At 41.5% G+C, this 22,029-nt stretch overlaps 1 protein-coding gene across 4 annotated transcripts in view; it reads left to right on the top strand.

Moving 5' to 3' along the window:
- Positions 1–22,029, top strand: part of GRM7 (glutamate metabotropic receptor 7) — a 715,175-nt gene that overhangs the window by 230,453 nt on the left and 462,693 nt on the right. For all 4 annotated transcript variants that reach the window (XM_053296402.1, XM_053296401.1, XM_053296398.1 and 1 more), the window contains exon 2: positions 5,866–6,082. In XM_053296402.1, coding sequence (XP_053152377.1) covers positions 5,866–6,082 — 217 coding nt within the window. The remainder of the gene's footprint in view (positions 1–5,865; positions 6,083–22,029) is intronic.

The raw sequence follows: 22,029 nt of genomic DNA on the forward strand, positions 1-22,029 counted from the left end.
CATACATCAATTCAAGTACTTCAGGTTAAATGTGCTGTAAACATGTTTGAGTGTTAAGTGCAGACACTTGGTTGATGTATGGTGTATAGCCTCATTTTTATACAATACTAGGAGGTGAGGCTTGTCATTGATCAGGCAAAGTCATTTTGTGTAGATTACACTTATAGGAAAGTTCAAGAAACTAAATATAGGTAATGGCTTTTTACTCAATGTGCTTACAAAAGGGGCCTAAATGTACAGTTTTAATTTTGTAGGGTTTCTGCTTCAAACATCATTAATTTCATTGAATAATTGCCACACATAGTAAATTTGAATCACAGTAAATTTGAATCAGAGAGATCTTCTACTTCTCTTGGACATGATGTTGTTTTTGAATTATTATTGATCTGATTATTGAGTGTGAAGAATCTGATGAGAACAGTAACAGTTAAAATATGATGATGATATTCAGAATTTCTTTTACCATAATTACCAAAAAAAAAAATTTAAACCTTTCCCTCACAACATATCCTGGTGTAAAAAGTACTGTATTCCGCTGATTTAAGTGGCAGGATTATGTATGCAAAAAATGGTAAATGTAGATCATTGGGCAATATGACTTTATTTTGCACAAACAAATTTTTCAAAATGAGCTAGTATGAACAATGTTGTCCCAGAACATGTTATTAGGAAAGGGGGCACCAAGAGCATGCCCATCATGACATTTGTGGAGGATGACCCAGTGTGCTCTCAGTGTGTCCCTTTATCACATAGAGGGGGATGCTCATCTTCTTTTCCCCTTTACACACACTCTAAATACCTTAAGATAGTTGTGGAAACAGGGGCATATCTAGGGTAGGGCAGGCAGGGCACATGCCCTGGGCGCCACTTGAAGGGGAAGCGCAATTTTTTAAAATTTAAAATTTTTTAAAAAGGCTGCTGAAAACAAAATGGCTACCACACATGCTCAAATGGCCTCTGTGAGGCCCTAGGCCATACCAGGCCTCACAGAGGCCATTTGAGCAGGCACAGTGGCCTTTTTTTTTTGGCGGCCAATTTTTTTTTAAAAAAAAAATTTTAAAAATGGCCACCGCACATGCTCAAATGGTCCCTGTGAGGTCCTAGGCCTTGCCAGGCCTCACAGAGGCCATTTGAGCATGTGTGATGGCCTCCAAAATGGCCACTATGCTGATCTTTGCAGGCCTGAACAGGCCCGAAAATCAGCCTGGGACGGGCTGCGGCAGTGAATTAAGAGGCCGGCGGGGGGTGGGAAAACCTTTGTAGACCGCCCCCCACGGCCTTTAGGAAGCCCCCCAAAGGGGCTACAGGTTTTTTTTAAAAAATTAATATAATATAAGTCACTGTACACATATTCCATTTGGCACTATGTACAGAGAATCAGGGCTTGTGAATACTGAGCTGAAGCTTATGAGCTAGGATTGTGTTCATTTGCTCTTACTTTGTTTCTTGTGATAAGTGATTTAAATGTGATGTCTTCCTAATATGGCTATTAATGGTGAGTTTGTCTTTGAATCAGTGTGAAATCCTTCGTATTAAGGCCCACTGGGAGTTTCTTGCTCTCTTTCTCTCATTTTAACTGTCTTTCTGAAATACTAGAATATATTCCAAGCAGTGACACAGTTTACTCTGCATATCCTTTAATTATTTTCAAATAATTATTTATTATCTGGGAAAAGTCAAATTCTCCATTTATTTTTAAAACTTATGTAATAGTGATGCTACGATGCATAGTAGAGAATTAGACAGGCACTTCTGTTTAGTTTTCCAAGTACACTTCCACATAGTATTTGGGTATTTCATGAGCACCAGCATACTGAAATTTGTCGTTTTCCAACATTTTTTGGTCTTGCTACAACCACTGCTAAATAGTTTTTGAAATATTAAAAGATTAACGAGCTTGACTTGTATTTTTGAGCTAATATGGTAAAGCTTTCTGAAAGATGTGTGTCAGATGTTTGGACAGGGGGTGCAATTTCAGTGCTTGCCCTAGTCACTATTTTCTCTAGATACACCTCTGTGTGGAAACCTGCATAAGGCCAAATTGGCACAAGTCATATATCAAGAAGATTGCTTATCTAGACCCTGTCATCCTTTGATGGCACCTTTATGTTTTACTGGCATTAAGTTAATAACATTAATAATTTAGATTAATAATCTTAGAAAAATTTATAACCTTAAATTAATAATCCCACCGGCTACAGTTGAAAACTTCTTGCAACTCCAAACCACACACAGCATTGTTCTCACTTCATCATACTGTTGACCTTCCTGAAATGCAAATAATGGCTGACATGTTGCACAAGGCAACCACCCCATGCCCTTGTAGCCATCTAAAGCAATGTCTGCAGGGCTGCAAAATAGGGCCTGTCTGCTATTGCTTAAAATGGTGCAATTCACTTCCATGGTGGTAGGTACATTGGAAATAATGTATGTAGCACCATAGAAGCATTGTTGCACAATTTTAAGTAGTAGTGGATGAGCCCTGTTCTGCAACACAGTGGATGTTGCCTTTAGCAGCATAGGCAGTTTAGAACTAACCATGTTGTCTTGCCCAACATATCAGTTAATGTCGCAGAATTGTGAGCTCCTAACCCAAGCAACCTTATATGGTTTCTTACAGGTAAAGCCACTGCCTTTGCACACCTTAGGCAAAAAATTACACCCTGATTTAGAATGTGTATCAAATATGAAAGAGTAAAGCATATGTAGTTTTGTTCTGAAACAGGGGTAATACAACTTTTTGTTGGAGAAGGCACTCTTCAGATCTTTGGAGAAAGCTTCACTCTGAGAGAATGAGACCCTGAAGTATTTCCGTTCCCAGTTTGAGAGCCTTACTAACTTGACATGGGCCTGTCAAAATGTATAACAATTTCTAAAAATGCAACCCCTAGCAGAAATGCAAGGCAGAATGAGAGAGGTAATGAGGGGTGGATTTCTCTTAACATGTAGAACTACTTCTATAACCTTGACTGGAAGTTTAAGCATTTATTTTTGGTGAATAATTTACAGCAACATTGAATTGAGATTACAGCAGGGGCCTGACTCAGCAAGTTCTTCCTTTCTGGTGTCCTCACTGGTATCCAAGAGACTTCTTTGAAGGCTGGAGATATAGATATATAGATATATTCAGTTTAATAAGCCTGAGATATATATATATATATATATATATATATATATATATATATATATATATATCAGGCTTATTAAACTGAATATAACTCAATGATATTCATTAAAAAAGTTCAGTAGAGAGTTATCATGTGTTATGAGCTTCATGGACATATATAAAATTTTGTATTTTCAAAAATCAAGAGGTTAGTTATACGTCTTCAGAGCTGAATGTGGACAAATGTGGCCGGTCCTGTTCAGAAGCCTTAATGGTCTCATCAGGATTCTACTGGTTGGTCGCTGAGATTTTTCTGCTCTGTATTGTTCCTCATCTGTCCTGTTCCACTGAACAACTTATGTTCACAATGTATGGGGCTTTAAGGTGGTTTCATCATACTTAAGAAAGCTGTGGCTTATTAACTGAAATAGTTCATAGGCAAGCAAAGGTTATGGCTGAGATAGCGGCAGCCCAAACAAAGCTGATTTCAAGTTTAAAACAGAGGTTGCAGTAACCATGATCTAGAGCAAGAGTTTGCAAACGTTGGCATGCAAGGTGATTTTTCATGGCATTGAGAGAGGCTGAGGATGGAAGCATGTAAGAAGGATGTAGAGCAGTCTTATCCCTGATGCTGGTGTGAGGGAGGGAAACCACTCCACCTCCTTTGTGTGCTCTCCTTGGGCTCTCCAGGTTGGTTTGTAGCCAGTTCACTAACTGGAAGGCTTGTTTTTTTCTAGAAAGCTAGGAGACCAGCTGCAAGCTGGCTGGGATAGGTTTGGAAGAACGTGGGAAGGAGACAGACTGGCCCCATCCCTGATGTTGGAATGAGGGGTGTGGCTGGAAGTCAGGGGAGTGGCATAGCCTCAAGACTTGGCATGCCAGGAATAAATATCCCAGAACCCCACAGATGCATAAATATTGGTGACAATTTACACATCACATCACTGACTCAAGGGGCAATATTTCCCCCTCAAAGTTGAGCAACTACTGGCCTGTCTCCAATCTTCCATGGCTAGGCAGGGTAATTGAAAGGGTGGGGGGCTCCCCGTTCCAGACAGTCTTGGAGGAAACTGATTATCTAGACCCATTTCAGGCTGGCTTTTGGTCAGACTATTGGGTGGAGACTGCTTGGTCGGCCTGATGGATGATCTCTAATTGGGAATCGACAGAGGAAGTGTGGGTCTCTTGGTCCTTTTGGACATCTTGGCAGCTTTCAATACTATCAGCCATAGTATCCTTCTGGAGCGTCTGAGGGGGTTGGTTGTGGGAAGCTCTGCTTTGCAGTTGCTCCACTCCTACCTCTTGGGCAGGTTCCAGATGATGTCCCTTGGAGACTATTGTTCTTTAAAATCTGAACTTTTGTAAGGTGTCCCTCGGGGCTCCCTATTGTCTCCCATATTGTTTAACATCTACATGAAACCACTGGGAGAGATCATCAGGAGATTTGGTGCAGAATGCTATCAGTATGCTGATGACACCCAAATCTATTTCCCCATCATCAGAAGAGGGGATAACCTCCCTAAATGCCTCCCTGGATGAGGGATAACAAACTGAGACTGAATCCAGATAAGACGGAGGTACTCATTGTGCGGGGTTGAAACTCGGGAGATGAATTTGATGTGCCTGTTCTGGAGGGGATCACATTTTCCCGGAAGGAACAGGACCGCAGTCTGGGGGTGCTTCTGGACACAAACCTCTCCCTGTTGTCCCAGGTTGAGTTATTGGCCAGAAGTGCCTTCTGTCAGCTTTGTCTGATATGCCAGCTGTGTCAGTTTCTTGAGATAAATGACCTCAGAACAGTGGTACATATGCTGGTCACCTCCAGACTGGATTACTGCAATACGCTCTATGTGGGGCTGCCCTTGTATGTAGTCCAGAACCTACAACTTGTCCAGAATGTGGCAGCCAGGTTGGTTTCTGGGTCATCTCAGAGAGACCATGTTACCCCCTCATTGAAAGAGCTATATTGGCTACGGATAAGTTGGCAGGCAAAATAGAAGGTGCTCGTTATAACCTCTAAAGCCCTTAAAGGCTTGGGCCCTGTGTGTTTAAGAGAATGTCTTCTTTGTCATGAACCCCACCACCCATTGAGATCATCAGGAGAGGTCCGTCCTCAGTTGCCACCAGCTCATCTAGTGGCTACTTGGGGACGGGCCTTCTCCGCTGCTGCCCCGAAGCTTTGGAACATGTTCCCTGCTGAAATAAGAAGCTCCCCATCCCTGACAACTTTTAAAAAGTCTTTAAAGATGCATATGTTCACCCAGGCTTTTAGTTATTGTTTTAATAGTTTTAACATTGTTTAAAAATATTGTTTTGAACATTTAAATTATAATTTTTTAACTTTCCTTTTGTCATTTATTTTGTTTTGTTTCAGCCTTTTCTGTTTTCATCTTTTTTACTTTGTTGTAAACCGCCCAGAGATGTAAGTTTTGGGTGGTATAAAAATAAGTTAAATAAATTAAAAAAATAATATTATTTAGGACTCACTAAATCCAGGCATGCTAACTTATTCTTCTTCAAAGAGGTTCATGGAAGTTTGGGGGGCATGACTGTTAATACTTTAATTGGCCAATTAGTATTCACATAATGAAAGTCATTTGAAAGATGGCTTCATTGACTTTTTCATTTAGGCACTGATGGAGAGAGAAAGTAACAGATGGGCACTGGGAGGGCTAATTGTATTACAGCTCAAGCTAATTGTTGTGTGTGTGTTGAGTTTATCAATTTGTAACTCCAAATAACTATTCTTTTCCCTACAGATACCCCAAATCAGTTATGCTTCAACTGCACCAGAATTAAGTGACGACAGACGCTATGATTTCTTCTCACGGGTTGTTCCTCCAGATTCCTTCCAAGCACAGGCAATGGTGGACATAGTGAAAGCTTTGGGATGGAATTATGTCTCCACATTGGCTTCTGAAGGAAATTATGGAGAAAAAGGCGTGGAATCTTTTATGCAAATTTCCAGAGAGTCAGGTAGGTGAGGAACTATACTGACATATGAGTAGCTAATTAAATATTGTAATTCTCTGAACAAGTGGGGTTTTTTTAAAGAATTGTTTTACATCTTTTATAATTTCTCCTTCCTGGATTGCTCATGTTCCTCTTTTCAACGTATACTGCGGTTTTTCAAAACACTCGTGAGTAAATTGTATCAAGTTTTTGGTGCCCCACTGTTAAAATCTTATAAAATTGATTGTACAAAGTACAACAAAAGTTTTAACATATGGAGTCCTTATCGCTTTACAGACAGGAATCCTTTTGAAGCTAGTGATTTCTTAGATATAAATTTGTGTTGGGCAATTCTTGCATGCTCTTTCCAGTAGTTTTATATTTTTTCAATCTATTGGACCAGTGCAGGGAGGAAACCTTGTCCTCAGTTCTAAAGGATCAAAATTTGTTAACTATGAAGAGCCACCAGACCAATCCAAGACTGAATGTCATTTTTCACATAATGTGTTTGGAAACCTTGATGCATGCAGTCTTTTGATATTTTACATGCCATGGCTGCCCAAATCTGTTTGAATGACTGCCCAGATTTGTCCCTCCTCATCCTAACATTTGCACTAATGAGTGGTTTTCAAACATTGACCTTGACTGGTATGCTGAGGAGCCTGTGCAAGTCTGTCATCGAGTGAGTGAGTAGAAAATCCAGGGACTTATTGTGGGATACCCAAGTAGACTGGCTGGACTTCATCATTGCCTAGCATGTGCTGAGAGTATTCAGCAGTCTCCTGCAGCTGCTTATTACAGAGATAGACTGGTAATTGTGGGCAAGTTCTATTCAAGGGGTTAGACTTGTCCTCCATGAATTTATCTTTCAATCGCTACTAGTCTGAGGGCTATAGGCCTCCTCCAGCCTAAGAAGCATGATCACTCTAAATACCAGTTTCAGGGGAGCAACACCAAGAGAGATGGCATATCCATAAGTTTTGCCTGCGGGCTTCCCAGCGGTGGGCCACTGTGTGAAACATGATGTTGGACTAGATAGGCCTTGGGCCTGATCCAGCAGGACTCTTCTTTTGTTCTTCCTTAAATTTGTCTGCTATTATTTATCTGCTCACTGAGGAACTTGTGATAAATTTCCAAAGAATCCTAGGATTCCCCGAAACACACTTTGGAAGCTACTGACATAAATATACAGAATCTGATTTGTCCTAGCAGAAATTTATTATTTAATATTGTTTCTCAATACATCTGCAAATAGATACTTGTATAGCATTATAGAACATTCTATAAAGTAGGAAAAAACTAATGCTGGTTGAACAGGTATGGACAGATAAATGTTCTGTATGAGACTGTTTTGATGCTGCTATTCAGTACCGGTTTAATCATTTGAGCATTCAAAATGTACCAGTTAGATTAAAGTGTTCTGCTGTTTCTTTTTTATCATAGCTAGTGTAGTATAAGTGTTGCCAACCTAGACAAATGAGATATAAACTTAGTAACCATTAGGAAGGGAAAATAATGAAACATTATAATGCTTCTCATATGTAAATAAATGGTCCATCTACATCTTAAATTAATTGCTCAGTTCTTGTACCCCAATTTATGGTTGTAACTGAAATGGAATAGATGAAGTGAAGGGGTTGTGAAGCAAATGATTATGGTTAAGGGGTATGTGATTCATTTTGCATACAAAAAGATAGAGGTACAAATATTGGTTTGCAACTTCAAATTTGTTTAGATTCCTTGGATCCTTTTCCTCCCCCCCAAAAAATATGTTCTTATGTTGGCAATATTCCAGTCATCTGGTGTGGAGGCTGATTTTAATGAGTTACATATTTTTGTTCCAAAGTATCACTTATGACTTCTATAAGCATGTGTGGAAGCTGCCATCTGGTGCAGGTGCCTTGTTACAATGTACTTCCTATTTCTAAAAACCCCATGTTTCTCACCTCCCTTTAACAGATCTAATGTGCTGAAGAAAAGAATGCATTTAGTTTGTCAGCATTTCCTCTGAAGTTGTTTGTAAATTCTTTGCGAATTCGATGGCAGTGACCCTACAGCTTCCGGATTAGGTTTCCACCTTCTGGTGTATTTAAAGAACTGTTACTGTGCTACTTTGTACAGCCCTTTCCCCTTATGGACTTCATCATCTTGATGTATCTTTCACCATTACCCAGTCCAGAGGAACAATTAGGCTGTAAGCTCCTGAATGTTTGACATCCCCCCTTTCATTTCAGTGGAGCAAACAAGGCAGTATTTTCATTGGTTTTCCATGCAGAAGGCCACCTCGGCAGTGAGTCTCTGTACCTGTGCCAGATTTCGTATCTGGGGATACGTATTTCTGTTTTGTTTTGTTTTGATTGTAGTATACATTCAATGAGCCTCTCTTGTCATGTTTTGAAACAGCTGCCACACTGCAGGTGTTTAATGAAGCTGATGTCACAAATATGTTTCTTAGGCTTTAGGATGCCACAAGTCTCTTTGTTTGTGCTTGTTTCTTGGATGGTGTCAAGAAAGAAGGGAGAATGCCAATGGCATATGTGATAGCCTCCTTCTTCCTATTGTTTCCTTCTCAAAACAGAAAAAGAGCTGATTTTTGAGCTTTAAACTCTAACCAGCTTTGAGGGGTGTACAGGAGTTGAGGCGATGGTACTAAAAGGGGTGGGTTGGCAATGGCGAGCTGTGGTATGCCATGCCAGAAGCATGGATCACCATAGGCCTGGCTATACCATATAAGGATCTGGATGAACTGAGGTTCATGCACTGGTTCAATGCCATGGGGAGGGGAGCAGCAACCAGGATCTTTGAAAAAGAGTAGAGCAGCCCCTCACCTGCTCTCCACAGCTGCATGCAGCTTCTTGCAGTGGTGATGCATGTCCCAAGAATCCATGTGCAGTTCTGGCAAACACATGGCATCTGCACATGTGTGGGCACCGTTTGCATGGTGTTGCTAATGACAAAAATGATGCCCGCGCATGCGCAGACACCATGTGCATGCCTGCACTGCACATGGGTTCTTGGGACAAGTGCCACCACAGCAGGAAGCTGAATGCAGTTGTGAAGAGCAGGTAAGGGACTACTTTCCTCTTTTTCAAAGACCCCGCTTGCTTCTCCCCTCCCCGTGGTGCCAAACTGGTTTGGACCTCATTCGAACCAGTTTGGAACTTAACCAGTGCACAGACCTCAGTTTGTACACATCCCTAATGCCATAGTCAGCCGGCACTCGTGCCTGACTCTCCAGTCCTTCAGTTTTATCTGTTACCTGCTCCCTGCCCTCATTTTGCCTCAAAGTTGTCTCAAAGCACAGGAAACTACATATGTGGTCCAATGTACCCTAGAGAGGCACCCTCTCATTCTGTGGTTTTGACTTGTGACACATTTGCTATAAATATTTGGACACCACTGGCTAGATGAATTGTTGACTGTATGCATCAAGTTCTTCTTAAATGAGAAGATGAAAACCTCCTTTAGTGATGTGTATCCAACTTCAAGATGTCCAGCTCTGGACAAAAGTTTAAAAGGCAACTTGACGGAACAGATTCGTGAAACTGATTACAACTTTAAAATATTTTCCCATGAACTTGAGGTAGTTTTACCTTAGTATGTTAGATCTCCAAATTTCTCATTAGATCTCCAAATTTCTCATTAGATTCCAATCTAAACTAGGTCATGTTAAGAATTTGCAGTGATCTCAAGCAGTCACATGGAGCCTGTGTGTATTAGCAGATTACTTAACTAGTTCAATGGCAGCAGTAGCGACTGTGTCTTTTGCAGATTGCTTGCATTATCCATAGGTTGAAGAGCATCTGTCTGATCGCTGATACCCCAAATTGTCATTCAGTAATTAAAAGAACTGTATTCTTCAGCATAATCCATCTAAGAATGGCAGCAGTGATGATGCTGCATTTTGAAAAAAGAGCATTTTAGACAGAAGCAGCAGCATTTTAGACTAAAAACATTTCAGAATGTTGACGTTCCAACAGACACTAGTATTTGCATGAATTCTCCCTGGTTGTCTTGATGATGCAGATTTGTAGTATTAAGAAAAACGATCTGGAATTAATGTCATAGGAGGTGACAAACTGTAAGTTTGGATTATAATGAAAAACACAAACTAGCCACAATATCCTATGTTGCAAAGCAGGTGTGGTGTTATATTTTCCATACTGAGGACAAGTTGCAGCTTTTTATATTCCAAATTGTACTGCTGCTATAATTATCATCAGTATTATTATTTATATCCAGCCTTTCAAACCAGTAAGCCTCATAAGGCAGCTCACCCAAACAAACAAACAAACAAACAAACAAACAACAACCCACCCACTATGGGGTGGTGATGGCTGAATATGAGAGCTGGGCTTCTGCCTTTCCTTTCAGCCAACCCCTGGAAACTTTATTTCACAAGCAGGATAGAATCATGTTCTCTGCCCTCTGAAGCTGCAAACTGGGAAAAACCAATTGTAATCCAATATTTGGGCTTTTGGTTTCATATGGGTCAGAGCAGCTTGTACTTTGCATGAACAGGCTATAGAAAACAAATAACTGCTCACATGAGGACTGTAGTGTTAGAAGAGGTACTCAAAGAAAATCACAGAGTCTAACGTGGACAAAGTTCTCTTATTAATATATTTTTAATGAAACCAGTTTGCATAGATGTAGCTACGGTGATCTTCCTTGAGTACTGTTTCTTCTCCAGTGTTGCAGTGTTCATATGAATAGTTCATTCTCTCCCAAGTAGACCAATTCTGTTGTCTTAACCACATTTTCAGACATTCTTTATGTTTATGCTTTCACAGTTACTGCAGTGATCCAGTCTCCAACTTTGTTTCTTCTGCTGTGTAGCACTTCCACAGCTGTATAGCCATGAAACTACACTGAGGCAAAAATCTGGCTCTTTGCTGTATGGTTAAAAGGATCCTTATAACATAGGTGACATTGATTCCTCTAGACTGGATGCTTAGACTTAAGTTTGTTCCATATAGACAACAGACAACCGGGGTAAACAGCGAGCTGGCCAAATTTGCAGATGATACCAAACTCCTTCGGGTAGTGAAATCCAAAACAGATTGCTCCAAAAAGATCTCTCCAAACTGGGTGAGTGGGTGACAAAATGGCAAGTGCGGTTCATAGTTGGCAAGTGTAAGGTGATGCACATTGGGATGAAAAACCCCAACTTCAAGTATACGTTGATGGGATCTGAGCTGTAGGTTACTGACCAGGAGAGGGAACTTGGGGTCATGCTGGACAGCTCATTGAAAGTGTCAACTCAATGTGCGACAGCTGTGAAAAAGGCCAATTCCATGCTAGGGATCATTAGGAAGGGAATTGGAAATAAAACAGTTAATATTATAATGCCCTTATACAAAACGATGGTGCGGCCACACCTGGAGTACTGTGTACAATTCTGGTCACCACATCTTTAAAAAGGACATTGTAGAACTGGAAAAGGTGCAGAAGAGGGCAACCAAGATGATCAGGCACCTAGAGCACCTTTCTTATGAGGCAAGGCTACAACACTTGGGGCTTTTTAGTTTAGAAAAAAGACGACTGCGGGAAGACATGATAGAGGTTTATAAAACCATGCATGGTGTGGAGAAAGTGGATAGAGAATAATTCTTCTCCCCCTCACATAACACTAGAACCAGGGGCCATCCCATGAAATTGATTGCCAGGAAATCTAGGACCAACAAACAGAAGTACTTTTTCACACAACACATAATCAACTAGTGGAGTTCTCTGCCACGAGATGTGGTGATAGCCAACAACCTGGATGGCTTTCAGAGGGGTTTGGATAACTTCATGGAGGAGAGGTCTAATATTGGCTACTAGTTGGAGAGCTAAAGGCCACCTCCAGCCTCAAAGGCAGGGTGCCTCTGAGTACCAGTTGCAGGAGAGTAACAGCAGGAGAGAGGGCATGCCCTCAACTCCTGCCTGTAGGCTTCCAGTGACATCTGGTGGGCCACTGTGCGAAACAGGATGCTGGACTAGATGGGCCTTGGGCCTGATCCAGCAGGGCTGTTCTTATGTTCTTAGTTGTAGAATATAAGTTCTTTTGCATGATAGAGGTTGCCCAATCTGTAAATTCTGCTTTAAAAAACTGTTGCACTCAAATGGCCCTTGTAGTAATCCTAGCCATCTTTAAACCTTAGACAGGCCTACTCTATGCATGCAGCATAATTAGCTGGGGAAAATGGGCTGTATGTTTTTTCATTATTGCAATATTTTTGATGATTTCCCACACATCACAAAATGGATGTCAATTTTACCAACCAAGTCTAAATAAGAATAATGTAAGGTATGAGTTGGGAACTGACAACCAAGAGGGCTAACCATATTTGGAGGCCATCGATGAGAGTCCTAAAGACCTATCTTTCCAGCCTGGCATTTAATATTATTTAATTTCATTTAAATGGTTTTAAAATGAATACAGATATGATGAATATTTATATACCACTTTTCAACAAAAGTTCCCAAAGCAGTTTATATAGATATAAATAAATAAAATGGCTCCCTGTCCTCAAAGGGCTCACAATCTAAAAAAGAAACACAAGATAGACGTCAGTAACAACCATTGGAAGGATGCTGTGCTGTGGATGGATAGGGCCAGTTGCTCTCCCCCTACTAAATAAAGAGACTCAACACTTTTAAAAGGTGCTTCTATACTTGGTTATCATGGCAAAAAATGAGTTTTATATTAATGTGTTAACTGCTTTTATTTTATGTTTTATGTGAACTGCATATTATGTTTCCTGTATGTACAATCAGTGTACAGTGCATGCCCATAAAGAACTGTAGGCACATATAGTTAATAAATGCACATTTATTATACATTTATATTTATTATGTACAACAGTACATTTCCTAACTGTACACTGCATTTGAGGACAATGTATATATGTGTACAGACACATACAATGTAATGTCATATACTGTACATACAATGTAATATCTGAATAAGACTTGAGTTTCTGGGAGAAGAAACATTGACACGGCCTAGATGTTCTCACCTTATCTTGTGGTTGCAGGACAGGACCACTCTGAATAGCTCTCATACTGCCAGAGTAACATAAGAATTGGGGTCTCTTATGTCAAATGCAACACTGACCCATATACCGGATACCATAATTGTTCTACCTGCATAACCTGCTAATTTGGCAAAGAGGCACCTTTTAACGTAGTGATTCTCTTTATTTAGCAGGGGGAGAGTAACTGGCCCTATCCACCCCCAGCACAGTACTTCCAGTGACTGTTGCTAGTGTCTATCTTATGTTTCTTTTTAGATTATGAGCACTTTGGGGACAGGGATCCGTCTTATTTATTTGTTATTTCTCTGTGTAAACGGCCCTGAGCCATTTTTGGAATGATGGTATAGAAATCAAATCAAATCAAATCAAATCAAATCAAATCCAATCAATCAATCAATCAATAAGGCAGAGTCCATAGGTTTCATGAGAGGTATACTCTGAATAGATTTCTTTGCCACAGACTTATGCATCTGCAAAAAGGCTTTCAGCCTTTTGTCATTTTTTAAGTGTCTGTTGCATTCTATGTTTTGTTAATTATTTTAATTGTTAATTATTGTTAATTATGTTTTGTTAATTATTTATTTTATATTTATTTATTTGATTTGATCTCTATACTGCCTTTCCAAAAATGGCTCAGGGTGGTTTACACAGATAAATAATAATTAATAATAAATAAATAAGATGGATCCCTGTCCCCAAAGGACTCACAATCTAAAAAGAAACATAAGACACACACCAGCAACAGTCACTGGAAGTACTGTGCTGGGGGTGAATAGGGCCAGTTACTCTCCCCCTGCTAAATAAAGAGAATCACCACATTAAAAGGTGCCTCTTTGCCAAGTTAGCAGGGGTTAGAAGTTTGTCCCTATGGGGATCCTGTAGAGAGGGTCAGGATGGACAGGGAGGGAAAGTAGAAGGTGAAAAATGGAGCTGATTCTGAATAGAGCTTATTTTAACAAACATAAGATTGCCTTGTGTTTATGAGTGAAGCAGCTATAAAATATTTGGCAATGAGATTTTGAACCAGCTATGTGTGTGATCTGGGAAAGCTTGTGAAGGTTTGTGCATCTTCATTCCATTGCATTACTGGGCCTACATTCCTGAACTGCTGCATTCTACTCTTGCCCCTTCTGAATTTTTTCTCCAGCTTCCTGACAGTGTTTTAAGTGTGATAGAGTCAGAGCCTGCTTCTCTACATTGTCACATTAAACTTAATGCCATGAAGTGCAGATGATGGCTGATTCTGGTTCTCCATTCACTAGGGATCTGCACAGAATGGTTTGCTTGGTTCGAATCCAGAGTGCATTCAAACTAACCCAGCCCAGTCTGGCTTCCAGCTCAGATTAACAACGTCTGGTCCTGTTTGGCCATCAGACCAGGCCAAACCATTTAGTGGGCTGGTTCGGGGGTGTACTTGTAAAGGGGAATCCAGCAAAGATTCCCATTTAAAACTAAAGGAGATTCCTTAAAAGAAGGTGGGGGAGCGAGCAAAAGTACCTTTAATTTAAAGCCTATAGCAGCAGCAGTGGAGAGTATCTGGAGGTGGTGGGAGCTCCTCCATCCCTCCGGCCAGCCTCCTGAATGAAAGCCTGGCTGTGAATGAACCAGGCTGTGGCCCAGTTCAGGCTTCTGTGCACATGCGGAGACCACTCTCATGACCGCACATGCACAGAGGTCATTTCTGTCACCACATGAATTGTGTGATGATGTGTGGAAGTATACAGTGGGCTGCAGCTGGCCCAAGTTGTCATTCATGAGGCTGGTGGGGGGCTTGGAGGAGTCCCCGACACTGCCTCTGGAGACTCTCTGCTGCTGTCATGGGCTTTAAATTAAAGGTACTTTTGCTCCCTCCACCCGCTGCCATATGTTAGGGAATCTCCCTTGCTTGTAAAGGGAATCCTCATCTGATTCCCCTTTCCAATATACCCAAACCAGTCTATGAACCAGTTCTTAGAACCAGGAGCCAGTCTGGTTCAAACTGGAACCAGCATCCCCCCTTGGGGGGGGGGCATGCTGGCCTGGTTTGAACTGAGACCACCTGAACCAGGCTGGTTTGTTGTCAAGCCCGGCTCAAATTGAGCTGGCTTGCACATGCCTGCCATACACTATCATTTTCTGACTGAAAGTTTCCAATTTCAGTCCATTTTAATTCGCTGATGCCCAAGTTGTCAATCTGTCATCTGTTCATTTCATCTTTCACTATGTCGAGCTTTCCCATATTCATGCTTCTTACATTCCAAGTACCCACTGTAATTTTGTCTTTGCAGCTTCTGATTTTTCTTCCCTCATTTGGCAACATCAGCAGCTAGATGTCCCAAAGGCTAACCTGTGTCATAAACACCATTGGTACCCTGAAAGATCCTCAGATGTTCCTCAGTAACATGTTGAGGCTATTCACATGATGGGAGAAAAGCGGGCTAGTGGAGGCTGCAATCCCGGTGCTTCTTCAGCGGGTAACCCGCTAAACTACCCCTGCCCTAAAACCAGGTTTGCAGAGCAAGTGCTCTGCAAATCCGGTTTTTTAAATTGTGTGTTGCTGCGCCGCGGCTCCACGCTGCGGCAACTCACGAGTAGACCCGCGACCGGGAGGCTGAAAAGCAGCCTCCCGGCTAGGGGGTCTCTCCATCATGCTCTGCACGCTTGCGCAGGGCATGCTGGAACTTCCGGGGGCAACACGGCCCCTGATCCTCCCAGACCCCCCCCCAGCTCCATAACGGAGCTGGTAGCCATGTGCGAGGAGAGCGGGCTAAGCCCGCTCTCCCCACTAACCTTCCCCAGGCGGCTCCCACTGATCATAGGAACCGCCTCGTTGAGTACCATACAATCTGAGGGGCCCAACCTCTGGCACTACATCAACAATCATTCTATCTTGTCTATCCATGTGGTTTTCCTGGTAAAATACAGGATTGGTTAACCATTGCCTTCTCCCATGTAGTATGGAATGATGCCTTTGTCGTTGCCACTAAAGTGACCATCAGCCACCAGCACCTTCCTATATCACTGCTGCCCAATATGGGTGCCTGTTTGCTTTAGCTGGGATGTCCTTTGCGCTTTGGTTGACCCTAATGGGAGTATACGTCCTGGCGTACTTTGCTCATCCCTCCGAGGAACACCCCATCACCACCATGATGAGGCAGCATAGCAGGACTTGGGGGGCAGCAAATTAGGAACAATTAATTCCTCCAATAGGACTTAGTCATAATTTTAGTTTGACGGGGGCACAGTCTCTCTCTCTCTCCCTCTGTCTCACTCATGACATTTTAACCTTTTTAGCTTTCAATTAACCTTATTAGTTCAGAAAATAAAGTAAAAATTAAAGCACTCTATCCGCTCCAGTCAGCCAGTTAATAACTCCAAATTATCCTTTAGCTTTCAATAACTAGAAATCTTCAATTTATTAATTCCACTGATGGCAGGGTGCAGTTCAAAACTCTATATCCTGTTACGTAGACAGATTTAACTAACTTGAAGTACCCATAATAAAAGGCACTTTGTGAAGAATAATGAACTCTAAAAGTATGAGAAGTCTTTTGACTCTGGAAGCATATCTTAAAGATGACAAGAAAAATAATGCTCTGCAGTTACTGTTGCAAGCCTTATGAACTTTGCATGTTGGCAGCCCTTCTGGGAAACCACCCAACATTTCAGGTAATCTGGCAGAGTTTTAAGACTGAGAATAATAAACATTTTATCATCTATAATACAACTCCTTGCCAAACAAAGCTGAGTATTAGGGAGAAGAGAAGAACTGAAAGCCACCCAGCTACTCCTCCTTATTCAGCAAATTATTTTTGAGTTGCACCAGTTTTGATGTGAGACCAGTCTGACTTAACACCACACCATGCATAATCCACTTGTGGAATTCTCTGCCACGAGATGTGGTAAGAGCCAACAACCTGGATGGCTTTAAGAGAGGTTTGGATAACTTCATGGAGGAAAGGTCTATCAGCCACCTCCAGCCTCAAAGGCAGGATGCCTCTGAGTACCAGTTGCACCGGAGTAACAGCAGGAGAGAGAGCACGCCCTCAACATCTGCCTGTGACTTCCAGCGGCATCTGGTGGGCTACTGTGCAAAACAGGATGCTGGACTAGATGGGCCTTCGCTTGATCCAGCAAGGCTGTTCTTACATTCTTAATGGTAGATAGCTTCTACTTTTTAGGGTCGACCATCAACGGTAAAGGATCCAGCAGTCAAGAAATACACCACAGACTAGCACTTGGTAGGGCTGCAATGAAGGCCTTGGAAAGGATATTTAGATGCTGTGACGTGACATTCTATGGATGCGAAACTGGAATTTGAAGAAGCAGGACAGAAAAAGTATTGATGCTTTTGAACTTTGCTGCTGGAGAAGACTTTTGAGGATACCATGGACAGCCAGGAAAACAAACAAATGGATCATGGAACAAATCCACCCAGAATTTTCACTTGACGTAAAAATGACCAGGCTCAAATTATCATACTTGGAAACATTATTTGAAGACCCAGCTCCCTTGCGAAGTCCATAATGGTGGGGGAAGTTGAAGAAAAGAGAAGAAGAGGATGATCAGCAGCAAGGTGGATGGACTCAATTATGAAAGCAATGAATGCATCATTGAGAGACCTTAAAGACCAAGCTGAAGACAGATCATCCTGGAGAGAATCTATCTATGTCGTCGCTAAGAGTCGACACCGACTTGATGGCACTTATTTTATTTATTCATTTTATTTATTTATTTAACATATTTTTATACCACCTAAAACTTACATCTCTGGGCAGTTTACAACAACATAAAACATTAAAACATTAGTTAAAAACAAAAACAAGAAATTTAAAACACAACATTTTAAAAAAAAAACAACAATATTCTAAAACAACATTAAAAACAATCAAAACAGTATCAGTTAAAAGCCTGGGTGAACAGATGCTTCATTAAAGACTTTTAAAAAACTGTCAGAGATGGGGAGGCTCTTATTTCTCTAGGGAGCACATTCTAAAGCCTTGGGTTAGCAACGGAGAAGGCCCATCCCTGAGTAGCCACCAGACGAGCCGGTGGCAAATGCAGACAGACCTCTCCTGATGATCTCAATGGGCGGTGACTTAATCAATCAATCAATTTGTTCCATTGCTTTCAATAGTTACCAACTCTAGCTGAATTGGGTCTTGAGCATGCATATGTATTATGGCAATTGAGGAAGCAAGACAAGTTGAAAATAGCTGTAGCAGATTGTGGTTAGTGAAACATTCTTACTTTCCTGACTCAGGTCAGTCAATGAATAAACTGACTAAACCCATTTTAACCAGTTTAGCAGCCTTCTCTGTCAACTATTTATTTATTATTTATTTATTTGTTCGATTTTTAGACCACCCTTACAAAATAGCTCAGGGCAGTTCACAAACATCATAAAACAGTTAAAATCAATCAATGACCGGGCATAAAAATTTAAAAAATACAATAAAACAGCTAAAAAGTAAAACAATTCAAAACCTTATAAAAACCTGATACATTAAAGACCCTTTAAAACAATTTAAGGACACTGGAAGGCCAGGCTGAACAGGTAGGTCTTTAGGACTCTCCTAAATTCCAATACAGAATTCAAATTACGGATGACTGCAGGGAGTGCATTCCACAGCCCAGGAGTGGCCACAGAGAAGGCCCGCCTCTGGGTCGCCATCAGATGAGCCGGTGGCAACTGGAGCTGGACCTCCTCAGATGATCTTAGCGTGCGGTGGGGATCAGACCAAAGAAGGCACTCTCTACGGTAACCAGGAACTAAGCCATTCAGGGCTTTAAAGGTAGTAACCAGCACTTTGTATTTTGCCTGGAAACATATCGGCAGCCAGTGCAGCTGTTTCAAAACAGGCATAATAAGGTCTCTCCGAGTTGCCCAGGAGACCAGCCTGGCTGCTGCATTTTGAACTAACTGAAGTTTCCGAACTACGTACAAAGGCAGCCCCACGTAGAGCTCATTACAGTAGTCACGCCTGGAGGTTACCAGCTGGTGCACCACTGTTTTGAGGTCATCCTCCTCTAGTTCAGGAATGACTCCTATCAGAAATGAATCCTTTCCACAACATGCTCAGCGAAGCTGCCTATGAACTATTCAAAATCCTTAACTTTCCAAACCCAGAAAAGCTAAGAAAATATTCTGGTAGGGTAAATCTCACTGCCACCAAGTCACCAATTTAGAAAGTATTTCCCAATGGGGTTTGGGGTGACTATCAATTCCTGTTTCACTTTGCTTCCCCTTGCCAGTAGGCAAGAACAAAACCTCCCTCTGTGCATCTGCCTGCACATGGAGTTAGTTATTAATTTGGCCAAGCTGTCTTTGAGATGTGTTCTGCACCAGAGAAATCCCCCTTATTGCTCCCTCCTGCTGGGTTAATAACCAATCCTCTGAGGCTTCTAAGAAGAACAGAAAGAAAAACTTTTATTCAGTTACTTCAGATTGGTTTCATCTGAGGCTTTTAGCTTTTTAGATACACTTAAGAATACTTAATTGGTTACAAGAATACTTCAAAAGCACCCTGAATGATGTTGGGGCAGCATACAGTAAAAACCTAGTAACTAAGTTGCAAAGAACAGATATTTAGGAAAATGCAAAACATACACACAAAAGCAAAATAAATTTCTGATGCACAGTCTGACTAAACAAACCCCTATTCTGGGTTCCTGAAGCCAGCAAAGTCCTGGCTTCCCCTTCCTTGACTCACCAAACTCTCTCACTCTGCCATGAGGTATCCAGTGTCATGCTAGTCTCTCTGTCCACACTTCCTTTCTTGTTCCCAGCAATCCCAGCAACACCTCTCCTGTCCCACCCACCTGGTCGACTGATTGGTGGAGCACTGGACATCACCAGCCGGCCAGTCAAGACAGGGTGTCACTTCCTGTTAACTCTTTAGAGGGCAGGGAGACTATTCATTACAATAGCCAATAACTGGGTTGCTCTTGGCTAGTACGAACTGTTTTCAATTGACCATGTAGGGAAGCTTCAGGGGAAAGGATTTGAGTGTTTCTTTCCTTTCAGACTTGGATTTCCCTTCCTTGCCATGTATTATACAAAACAAAAGCCTACTTAGTTGGGAATATACAACTCTAGGATGCTGTTAAGTGTAATGTATAGTTGATTTATAAAGTGATCTATAAAACTTAATTTTCTTTCATTTTGCATTAAATTCCATAGGGCTGATAATACTACCTCTGCTAACTACCAGGGGAGCTGGGTCTGAAAAAACTGGCACTTTTTTCAATTGGTGGTGGTTCTTGTATATTTAGCAGTGGGTGGCAATTGTCCTTGTTCATCCAAGTGTAGGATCTTTTCTTCCTGGTGTGTGTGTGTGTGTGTGTGTGTGTGTGTGTGTGTGTGTGTGTGTTAAGATTATGAGTTCCTTTGGTACAAGAACTACAGCATGGCTGGAGAAAAATTTAATCCTATCTTACTATTATAGACTTGATCCTGATCAAGAGTTTTTGTAACTGCTACTTGCTGCAAGAGGGAAGCTCCTGTTGGACATTATGGGGCAAATAGCAGCTGGGGCAAATAGCAGCTGTAGGGAGTCCCACTGCCATAGTTCCAGACCAGTCTGGGTTGGCATAGTTTTACATTTTCCTTACCCACCCACCCAAAGTTCCCTGTAACAGGGATTCCCAGATGTTGTTGACTACAATTCCCATAATCCCCAGCCAAAGGCCATTGCAGCTGAGGATGTTGGGAATTGTAGTCAACATCTGGGAATCCCTGTTACAGGGAACATTGCCCCCTACCACCAGAGTCCTGACTCCTCCTGACATGAACAATTTCCTCCTTCACAGCAACAATTTAGTTGTTGTTAGTCTACTTTCCTTAAGGAAACCATATGAAATCACCAGGCATTTTATGTGTGTGTGATTCTGTCTGTCTGTCCATCCATGTGTATGTGTCCATTCCCCCCTCCCCGCCGCCACCCCCCACCGCTGCCTAACCAATTTGAACCAAATTTGGTACAGTTGTAGGGACACATAGGGACAGCTCAACAGCGTAGTTTGTGATGATGCCATCCAAACCAATTAAATATGTTGGACACATGAACATTTAAGGCTGAAGTGGGCTAACTTGTAAGGATGGTAATTATCAATTAAGATTCCAGAGAAAGGAAAGTAGGCAGATTAGTTCTTAAGTGTTTATAAATGCAATTGCCATAATCTGATCAAAAAATACATGTACATAGGATTGCAGCCATACAGTGCAATCCTATAAAGTAAGTCTCACTATATACAATGGGACTAGCTTTCAGGTAAGTTTATGTAGTATTGGAGCCTTATTCAATTGATTTTTTTTGAGAGAGATCAGCTATTTCAGGTTCTCTGACTGCTTCCTTTTAAACTGGATATCAAAACCCAACTTTTCACCTTTTATATGCAAACCGTAATTATTCCACTCTTAGTACAGGGACTTGCTTTATCTCACTGTTGCTGTCCAGGTTTCTCAGCTTGTAAACAACATCATTGTTGTAGCTTACTTTCCCATAAAAAATCATGCATGAAGCTGCCTACATCAGAATAAAAATACAGATATACAGTAAATACCTTTATCTACATTGCTAGTTCCTTGCTCAGTCCTGATACTTCTGCTACAAACCAGGTTTGAACTCTCTTTCCCACTGAGATTCAGGCCTTGCATGGTGAGTAACAGGCCAAAAGGTAGGGGAAATGTTGAGTCTCAATAAGTATCTAAATGTGCAGTTCACCTTCACTGTTGATTTCTTGTTCGTTGTATAATTGGATTGGAGCCTGGGATGTGCATAACCAACTGTTTCAGAAGAATTGTAGATACAGCAAGGAGCATAAAATACAGTGAGCTGGGTCTCACGATCCGTGAGACCCGGTTTTGCAAGGTGAGCGGGAAGAGCGGGCTAAGCCTGCCCTCCCAGCTCATGAGCGGAGAGGGAGCCAGCAGGGGCTCCCTCTCCGGCGTGACAGAGCCGGTGTGAT

This window comes from Hemicordylus capensis, chromosome 2, assembly GCF_027244095.1.
Source record: "Hemicordylus capensis ecotype Gifberg chromosome 2, rHemCap1.1.pri, whole genome shotgun sequence".
In the NCBI taxonomy this organism is placed as follows: domain Eukaryota; kingdom Metazoa; phylum Chordata; class Lepidosauria; order Squamata; family Cordylidae; genus Hemicordylus; species Hemicordylus capensis.